General features: G+C 32.0%; 1 protein-coding gene across 1 annotated transcript; it reads left to right on the forward strand.

Moving 5' to 3' along the window:
• The first annotated feature begins 3,275 nt into the window (after nucleotides 1–3,275).
• Nucleotides 3,276–9,952, forward strand: LOC115891164 (pyridoxine/pyridoxamine 5'-phosphate oxidase-like). Its single transcript, XM_030911570.1, has 5 exons — nucleotides 3,276–3,567; nucleotides 4,089–4,191; nucleotides 5,395–5,472; nucleotides 7,828–8,033; nucleotides 8,194–9,952. Exons 1-5 carry the CDS (start codon nucleotides 3,368–3,370, stop codon nucleotides 8,318–8,320), a joined length of 714 nt encoding a protein of 237 aa, XP_030767430.1. The 5' UTR covers nucleotides 3,276–3,367; the 3' UTR covers nucleotides 8,321–9,952.
• Nucleotides 9,953–11,088: the final 1,136 nt, after the last annotated feature.

Raw genomic sequence — 11,088 nt, forward strand, 5'->3', positions numbered from 1 at the left:
TTATAATGTGTTTGATTCTTATACTTTTTATTAAATGTATTTTAAAAAAATGAAATATTAATATGATTAAAAATTCCTATAATAAAGTGTGCATATTGTTGAATGATTTAAACTATAGTTTGTCCCAAGTCCCAAGTGTCCCCAAAATTTTTGCTTAATTTAAAATGGTTAATCCCGTTATTACTAATAAAAGTAATAAAAAATATGACGTTAATCAAAATTAATAAGGATCATCTATCAGAGAATGAAACCCTAAAAAGGACATTATCATAAAGACGCGTTTTGATTTTTTGACTTTTGGAGCTTTTTATTTCACTCTAAAACGGTGTGGAAATTTGGAAAAACATAAACGGCATTAACCGTTTTAGAACAAGCAATTTTTATCGAGAATGCATTTTTCTCAAAATGTTAATAATAAAAAAGTTTTTTGTCTCTTAAGCCGGGTCCAGAGCAAGCAGACAAAACAGCGACAAGACTGTTCTAAGAAACATTTATATTTTACGACAAAGTTGCCACAAATTTAATACATTTCTGCGTCATTTTTGTCTCATTTTTGTTTTGTTTCCAAATTCGGAGACTTTTGAATGTCCCGTTTCGAGTCGGTAAAGTTCAATGAGTCTCTGTTTCGTCGTGCATTTTACAAGTTGCGGTGCAATGTGGATGTTTTGCGTTGCTAAAAGTAGGAAACTAATAGAATCACACAAATTTAGTACTGTGGAACACGGAAAATGCCTGTAAACTAATAGAGCTTTATAGAGCGCATTTATCATTATGGGACGGTAAAAACAAGGACTACAAAAATTGTTACACGAAAGCTGGTGCATTAGAGGAGATTGGTTTAGCATTAAATATAAAACATGTCTATACCTATGGGGCGGATTCATCTCTCCAAAAAAATCCTTTATGGGTATTTTTTTTATTAAATATATTAACTCGGTTGATGATGTTAAGAAGAAAATAAGAAATATTAATAGCTATATAGTATACGAGAAGAAATAAAAACAAAAACATTTGGGGTTTGCTTTGGGCGAGTCAAAGACAACACTACTGGTTTGCTAGTAATATATCTTTATTTTCTTTCTAATAAAAAGTCCACATGATTAATAAAACTGATTCGCATATACTGCACTTTCTTGTACTTTTGTCCTCGCGGTATAGACACTTTGTCTCAAATTTGTCGTGTCTGAATTCCTCATTTTTGTTGCAGGTTTGTCTTGTTTTTGTCTCAAAATCGTGTTCACTTTCTGTCGCCTTGGTCAGGAACCGGCACACAGTGGGTAAAAATCCAGAAGTATGTTGCAAAAATTATTTTTTTGTACGATTTCATTCAAATTTGGTAAAAACATTCTATGCCAGTAGCCCGTGAACCCAGTTAGTTTTGGCTGACTTGAGAGTGGTGGGGGGTGGTGGGGGGGATTCATAAAATGGGAAAAATCATCTATTGACTAATACGACAGCTACCAAAAGGCGGTAAGAATATTTTACATTTCACTAAATTTTATGATTTTTGGCAGAGCCAAGATGAAACAGACAAATATTGAGCAATTATTACTCCTCCGGCATATACAGGGTTTGTTTTATATATTGACATCCTCTGTATCTTTTTTATTCGACGTTTTCGAAAAAAGTGTCTTGAATAAAAGTTTAATTGTCTCGAATACATTTTTCAAAACAGTCTTCTTTGCATATACAGGGTGCCTTAGAAATCCTGTGCGTGGCCCAACTTTCTTATTTCAAATTAGTACCCAATTTTTTATTTGATTTTTATTTTCTCCTAAAAATCCTAACTACTTCTATGTAGCTAGCCTATACCTAATTTGAAATAAGATAGTTGAACCACGCCCAGACTTTTTGAAGCACTTTGTATATGCAAAATAGACTTTTTTGGCAAATTTATTCAAAACCACTTTCATTTGAGACAGTTTTCGGAAGCGTCAAATAAAAAAGATAAAGGGGGTGTCAATGTATAAAAGAAAACCCTGAGTATACTAATCCAATCTATTCAAGATTGTTTGTCATTTCAATAAGTTGGGTCTCTAATAATACCAGACAATATGTGAACAATATTTTATTATTATATTTTAAATAAGTAACCATATTCTGAGAATTAAACAATGACGATTTAGAAAATAACAGAACTTATACCTATTAAAAATATCTAAATTTTATTTTACCATTTACTATTTACTGATATTTTGTTTTATAACAGCTGGAGGCAATCAATGGTCACGAAGTGTACATTTTTAAATCTGAAAAAAATCCATTTCATTTAATTTAAAAAATTAGGTACTGTCAAAATTTGTCTATTTGTCAAAAAATGTCATTTGACATTTATGACATACCTCTTTGGAAATCTTGAGAAAAATTACGTAACTTTATATTTCAAGTTCTTCTCTAGCTACTATAACAATTAATTTATGAGAAGTATCCACATAAAGGATCTTACTATACACATACGCATGGAGGCTTACGCTTCCAATAAATTTAATGTTGCGATTTTTTGCGATTTTTTTGACTCAACTTTTCTAAGGCAGAATATATGCCACTATCAAAAAAACCTTAAATGATTATGTTCTACTTTGACCTTTACCTAGCTTTTATCCAAAAAATCAAAATAAAAGATACTTTTTTACTTACCTTGACATTAAATTTACCACAACCGGGAATCTACATAAAACACGTTATGACAATTTCACAATAATTATTGACAGCAAGCTAAGGTCGTCCGATTCAATTGTTATAATACTGTGTCACTTGAATGCAACGCCTCTATTTAAAAAATTGTAGAAAAAAGGCAGTTATTGGACACAAATTAACTGAAAATGTAGGTTTTGCGCAAAGTTCGTTTTACAGCCCCTCGAAAGAGACTCCGAATATGTTTTTTGTTAGTTTTATGTGGTTTCCTTTTAACTAATATGTTTCCAATCTAATGTTATTGCCATAAATGCTAACTGTGGATGTTATTTTTTGCAACTTAGTTTGGACATATTGCCTACTGTGCGGCATTAGAAACGATCCGAGAATATACTGTTCAACATGGGAACATACCTACATGATGTTTTTAACTATCAAAGAGTCAAAAGTCAACGCTTGTTTACTTTTGATGATATACCATATCTTGATAAATTTATATTATTCTCTAAAATTTGTCCTAAACAACATGAGGCACACAACGAACGATTTTTTTTAATATGCGGTACAAATCGCAAATTTAAGAAAATTTAAAAATAAAACTGGCAACGTCTATGTTATAAATATGAAAGCCGTATGACGTTGAAAATCCGTATCGCTTTATTTTCATTCATGAGTAAAATATCTACTACGTCACTTTATTGATTTAGAAACTGTTTTGATTTCTAGTTTGTTTATGAATGTAATAATAGGAAGAATATTACTTACTACTCGATATATATATACAAAAAGATTCGCAAGAATGTCCTCAGGCCTTTCATACATTGACGTTCCCGAAAATTGCCAGCCTAGTAATTTGTTTAAACAATGGGCTGATGATTATAAGACAAACACGCATTCAGGATTAGTCTTATTTAACTTAGCCACATCATTCAAGTAAGTAAAAACAATTTTATTTTTATATTCGCTGTTTACGAAATTGTAGTTATCTATGTGCTAAAACGTTTATTGATTTTCCAATATAGACAACCAGATATACACGTTAAATATACCGACATGATACTGACTGTCCAGTTTTTGATTTATCATTCAAACTGATATACAGGGTGTACTCTGAATTATACATATTTTCCAAAATTCTAATGTAATCAGCATGGAAGTTTTTCTCGTTGTAACAGTATATTTGAAATTATGTATGGTAATATTAAAAAATATATCTAAAATTTTACCTACCCTAATTACCACTACCTACATAAGTAGTGCATACAAGAGTGTTTTGTGGCTGCCCAAGTAGCATTTTTTTTCGAAAAATTTTCCAAAAAAAAATTCTGATGTTGAAATATACGAGCCCTAAAAATATTTGCACTTATTTAAGACTCACCCTGTATTTATTTTGTATATTCTTCTGTTCTATTAATTATCTTCTGTTGTATTAAATATGTAGGTGTATATTTTAGAAATGGAGATGTGTCTAACAGAAATTTGGTGCTCCAAGAAATTTCTGATGACGGTGGTCTAATTTTTAATACCAATTTGAATAGTTTGAAGGTGAAACAAATAGTAAGTGGTACTTCTAACCAGTGGCGTAGCTAGGTAACCAAGGGCCCTGGGGCTAACTAAAAAATGGGGCCCCACTGCTATGTAAACTGATTTTATCAAATAAAAATATGAAATGTACAAATACTTTAAAAATGCTAAACTACTTAAGCCCTTTTTTGTGCACTGCACAGGGCAAGTAATAAAAATATTAAACAGTAACAACATAACTTACAATTAATGCTTGGTGTAGGTTTGGCTAATAAAACGAAATAGAGAAGATTCAAGGGTTTATTATATAAAGGTCGGGCCTATCAACTGACTAAATAACAATAATTATATTCACAAGTTTCTCCTAACTTTAGTTTTCGCAAAAGTATTAATGACTTCGTTTAAATCCAGGCTTGATGTGGTTTTGTTTTCAATTGCTATTAGCAATAAATAATGTCGGAGTCGAGTTTGGCCCATATTATTTCTTAAATATTTTTTTATTATTTTTAATTTGCTAAATGACCTTTCAGTTGCTGCAGAAGTGACAGGAATTGTAAAAAATAATAACATTGCTGTAAATACTTCAGTTAGGTCCGATTCTAGCACTCCACATTTGCTCATTATTTCCTTACATAATTGGTGAACAGTCCATGCTTGAGTTAGTTGAGGTAAAACTAGGTGGTAAATATTAGTAAATTGAAGTGAAAAACTAGGGCCTATTATATCTGAATATTTTCTTTAGAATTCGTCACACTTTTGTAATAAAGTTGCTTCATCAACATGTAATAAAAATGTTGGTGTTAGAAAATCGAATATATTACAGACTGCACTCATACTCTCATACCAATAAAACGTGTATCTAATTGAGATATTACTGTGTCTAGTACATTATTGAAAATCTCAATTTTAAATATTTTTTCTCGGTTTGGAAATCGGTGATCAGCAGCTAATTCATCAAAATGTTTTTTAACTTTTCTTTGCCTTTTTTCTTGAAAATGGGTATCAATAGCATATTTTCTTGCAGTTTCACTGGCTTTGCAACCTGTCATATTTACTTTGAAAATGGGAGAAATTTCCAAAAGTTCAGTTCGATCGACATTTCTGGTAAGGATTCGAGGGTCCCCTGAGCTTGAGGGCCCCGGGACACTGCCACGCCTAGCCCCTAGGTAGCTACGCCACTGCTTGTAACACTAATTTTTTTATATATCAATTGATATAATTAATTTAACTTTGCAGGAAGAGAATCCTAAAGTTTCTGCAAGTTTTTTGTTTACATATACAAATGAAACATCTAATAAGAGAATATCACAACAGGTGCGTGTTTGATGCTGTTTATGATATAAAATGAAAAAACACTTTTTGGTGGATACGTTGTGTGTTTGAATGAATACTAAATACTAGAGAACACAAAATTACAGTAGGAGCAATTATATTTCTTTGTCAAACATTTAAACTTCTTATATCACAAAAGAATTTTGAAGATTTTTTGCGAACTATATAGAGAGTTCAGAAGTCAATCAGTATAAGCAAAGAATATTATAGTTAACACATTATAGTAGTAGAATTATCTTTGGTATAAGTCAATCACCAATTCCATTGGGATAATGAGGTTTAAAAACAGGATTAAAAAAAAGTCAATTTGAAAGGAAAATGAAAGGTATTTGTATTGCCTCCCCCGGCTGTTATAACCAGTTATAACTGTCTGAAGATGTCAGTTCATAACGTCAAATCACAATATATTGTATATATCTTTACCCATTCTTTGAAAGCGAATATAAGCGAAGGACCAAGGGAATATTCATAATTTTGGGCATCTTGAACAGGATTAATGACTTTTGCACAAAAAAAATAATCGAAGAGTGGAAATACCAAAGGGGTTAAGTGCCAAAATTATTTTTTCGAGAAAAATGAGAAAAACACAGTAGAGCTCAAACTACTACATTTTTAAAATATCTTTTAAAATATACACAACCAAACTTATATGGAATCACTCTTTATTTCTGACTAAATTTCTTGCAAGGATAAAAATTGGTATACAACTTTAAGATAAGGCTTTTTGTTGTAAATAAACATGAAAATAAAGAGTAAACGACTACTGCGATTTATTTTCTTTTGAATTTTGTGTTCAGTAGTAAAAATCACGATTGTCCGGTAATTTTCATTCAATCCAAAATATTTAAAAAATGCCTTATGTTGGATTAATAAATGTACAGAGGGTAAGAATTATTGCTCTCACCGAACAAGGAATGCTCCAGAGAGACGTAGCAGAGATAGTAGGCGTTACCCATGGTGTTGTATCGAAACCATATGCAAGATACTTGGAATTAGGAACACACAAGGATAGGCCCATACAAATTCGCCAAAGAGTCACAACTGAACAACAAGACCGCCTTGTGTGCTAAATTGCTAGAATAAATCCCAATGTTTCTCATCCAGAGTTACAAAGACAACTTCTGGCAGCTACAAGTGTGAACATTTCAGTTGAAACTATAAGAAACTGTCTTCGTGCACGAGGGTTTTACAGTAGGAAAGAGTTACGGATCCTACAGTTATCTCGGCAAAATAAAATTGACCGGCTAAATTGATGCCTTCAACATCAAAACTGGACAACTGAGAATTGGCAAAATGTTCTTTTTTTCGGATGAGAGCAGAATTGGCCTAAGATCAGATAACCATCGAATTCGGGTTCTTAGAGCTCCAGGAAGTCGAGCGAGACTTCAGGCTGCCAAATCTGTACCAAGATATAAAAGAGGAACTGTAATTTTCTGGGGAGGTATTATACTAGGAGCAAAAACTCCATTGTTACCACTTCAACAAATTTTAACGGGTCGGAGATATGTTGATTTGGTGCTAGAACCAATCGTTAGTCTGTGGAGAGCTGCAATTGGGGATAATTTTAATTTCATGCGTGATAGTGCACCTCCCCATACCAGCAGAGTGACTAGAGAACGTATTGAAACGGAAGGTGTCATAGTTTTGGACTGGCCTGCCTATTTACCAGATCTAAACCCTATCAAACACTTGTGGGACTAGCTCAAAAGAAGGGTTAGAGCTCGTCGAAACAATCCAGGAAATCTCGCACAGCTTATTGATGCAGCATTAGCATAATGGGAAAACATACCCCAAGACAACGTGGATGATTTAACAAGAAGCATGCCAGCGCGGATAGAAGCTTGCATAAGGGCTAGAGGTGGCAACAAAGAATATTAAAATTACCAATTTACTTTTTGTTTAAGCTTTTTGGCCATTAAAAATTTAAATCTTAATTTCGTTTCAGAAACCAAAAAAATACCATTTTGTTTATTTTGGGAACTGATTATTTTTTTTTTATTGCTATATGGATTATTTTTCATTAAAGGTCATTGGTAAGGACTGAGTTTTATTCATAAACAGAAAATTTTCATACATCTCAAAAATTATGGGAAATAATAGGTGATTCCATATAAGTTTGGTTGTGTATAGATATAATATAGGTACATAAAAAATAAACGCTTTCGCTTAGCATTTGTAACTTTTGTTAGGACATGCGTCATGGTATTTATTACGTTTCTAATGCAATAACTTAATATTGAATAATTTGACACTTACCCCTTTTGGTATTTTCACTCTTCAATTATGAACTGTTGATTGACTTTCTAGGCAAATCTGTGACTGTCACGTTCGTTTTAGGTTCGAATGAAGGGCCTTATAGAGAAACTGCCTACATCTTACAGCGAAAGGATATTTGAAAAACAACCATTGTACGCTAAAATTCGAAGCATCCTTCTTGAAGAACAGGGTGTTCCAGTGTGTTGGGAAGAGCTAAAGAAGAAACACGACGATCTATTGAATAAAGTAAATAAAGGAGAGATTGAGTTGAAATCACCAAAACAATTGTGAGTATTACAGCCTTGTTGAGGCCATATCATTTTTTTTTCATTTATTTTTCAAAGTGAAATTTATAACCTGAACATTATTGCACATATGAATTAATGAACTATCTTATCTTACTCTTAATAGTTTTTAATTTAATTTTATATACATTTTACTTTATAGGGTCTTATACAAAATTATACCTGCCGAGTACGATTTCTACCACGCCAATGAGAATGAAATTGGAGACAGGATACTTTTTTCCAAATCCAAAGATGATGAGTGGGATCATTATCATATTAGTGCTTAGATAGTTAACTTAGCTCTAACAATTTAATTTAGCTCCCTACTCTTTGTACTCTCTGCATCCAGTAGCGTGTCGTGGATAAAAGGGCGGAGGGGGCGAAGACCTTAAGGAGCGCAATAATCAATAAAGGATCAAATAAATTACAAACTTTTTTTTTTATAATAAGACTACATGAAAACGTTTATTTTTTTTAATTATAAATTTGTTTATTAAAAAAGTTAGTATACAAAACAGTTATTTCAAAGATGCAAGCGTCTTGTTTTAACCGATTTAAAAGAATCAATTATTTCGTCTATATTTAGATCCTGGGCTGTATCTGCTTCAATACTGAGAAGTGGTAAATAATTGGTTCTATCTTATGTGCTGGTGCACCTCTGGTAATTATTAATTCTTCCTAATCTACTGAAAGATCGTTCTGCACCAGCACTGTTGGTGGCTATAGTGTAAAAAATCCTCAGTAATGCACATAAAGATGGATATGAAGACTCTGGTCAATGGAAATTAAAAATGATAAATATTCGTCAGGTGCAAGTTTGTTATCATCAGCATTAATTTCTTCTAATAAACTCCAAAATGTTTATATTCCTCAATTAAAGAAGGTTTAACATCCGCTTGGTACAATATCTGTAGATCCATAAGACATTTTAAATTGTCATCATTGACGTTCATATCCAATAAACAATTAAATTTTTGGCATATTAAGGAAGTCTTCAAACCGATTCTCTAGAGTACCAGCTAAAGTACCATAAAACACTGATATCTTGAAATTATCTTCAGAATTTTATGTAGGTAATTATTCTGGATTTTATCATGATTTTTTTTCATTCTTCTTTTTCTTTTTGTGGAAAATTATGTTGACGTATTGCATTTATTTGCCAAAATAGTAGCCTGTTTTTTTTTTAAATTTTCAAAATATTTTTCACTTCCTAATGATTTGAGATCTTTAGTTACCGCAGAAATCATATGAGCAGCTGTACATAAGTTGATATTAACCTTTTGCAAGTGATTGGACAATATATTAATTTTATTCAGCACTTCATTATAATCGATTATATTTCGGTCGGTGATTCCCCGAATTTATTTACTTCGCGACTGCTTTCGTCTTCTTTTTTGGCGGCGCCGCGCCGGCGCAACGTTATGTCTAGCCATTGTATTTTTATTTATAGACAATGGTCTAGCGGTAGCGTAGTTTCAAACCCATATGAAACCCATATTCATTAGAGATTTAAATTATTAAATATAAGTAAACATTAATAAAAAACAAAAATAAAATGTGAGAAATATATATACGTCACTTTTTATCTTTAAGAGCTAAGGGTAGGTACGGTAGGGCACCGTTTGTTTTTGCGATAAATTTAGTTTTTCTATTTTTTTTGAAAGGGCGCCAGAGGCGCTAAGCGCCTAGGGGCGGAGGGGGCGTCCGCCCCCCCTGGCCCCCTATACGACACGCCACTGTCTGCATCCGCCTTAAAAAAAGTACCTATGTTAATAAATGAAAATATATTTTGACTAAAATAGATATTTTCCACAATTTTGAGTTGCTTACAGTCATTTAAAAGAATCTTGGTGCAGTGTTTTATTACTATAAAACCAAATGAGGTTGTAAAACGTCTTGATTTTTTTATATATCTACGAAATGAAAATAATTAAAAACATCAATAGTTTTATTTTACTTATTATTATTGTTTGTTGTTACTCTTATTATTTAATTCTGTAAATAAAATATATTTCATCAAAATTTTCGACGAATCTATTTCTATTAACTGAATGATTTCATCCTGGATAAGCTCCTTATCATTGTGTACCTTTTGAAATATTTATTACACATGTAATTTTTGAACACTAATCATTTTGAAACAAAAGCATTTATGTTTTTAAATAGGTATAAAGTTTAATCTGTAATAGTTAAGAAATAAAACTTAAATGTCACTGAAATATTTAGTTAAAATAAAGATTCCGAAGAAGAATATATGTACAGGAAGAAATCATGTTACCCTCGGGGCTACAATAGAATATACCGGGTGCGTCTCAGAACTGGCTCACCCCTATAACTTTTTTATTTTTTCAGTAAAAAAACGAGATTTGGTATTTTAGTATATGACATAAATTAGGATTGATTGACGTATTCAATTGTTTTCGGTCACTTTCTGTTTCACCGGTAATGACAACTTTTGATTTTTAAATGGCCACCCTCTGTATTATTTTACTTTATTTGATAGAAAATAACACCCTGAATAGAATGACATATGTCAACTTTTGACATTTTCGCATACGGTTTATTTGAAATTATAACTTGCGGTTTGTAACGAAAATTTGACTCGCAATACCAAGTGTATGGTATCAAATTATTCGTAAAAAAATACTTTTTAATTACGAATAATGAATTTATACCCCACAACTGAAGAAGCATACTTCTTCAGCTAATGGTAAACTGCTGATGGACACATGCCATCTAGTTCAAAAGGACCCAGTCCAGGAAAGTTTTCTCGTTATAATTCGGCTTTAATATATTCTTTTGATGATAATAATGTTATTTAATAATGAATTTATACCACCCAACCGAAGAATCATACTTCTTCAGCTAATGATAAACTGCTGATGGACACATGCCATCCAGTTCAAAAGGACCAAGTCCAGGAAAGTTTTCTCGTTATAATTCGTTATTAATAATGTTTTACGTTTTAGTGTATTGTTGCGGACCGGTGTGGACTCGATCTAACCCACAGAACACACTAAAGAAGAACGCTAACTCCCATGCATTTTTTAGTTTC

The sequence above is a fragment of the Sitophilus oryzae genome, unplaced genomic scaffold (assembly GCF_002938485.1).
Source record: "Sitophilus oryzae breed Bouriz unplaced genomic scaffold, Soryzae_2.0 scaffold_969_pilon_pilon, whole genome shotgun sequence".
Lineage (NCBI taxonomy): Eukaryota > Metazoa > Arthropoda > Insecta > Coleoptera > Curculionidae > Sitophilus > Sitophilus oryzae.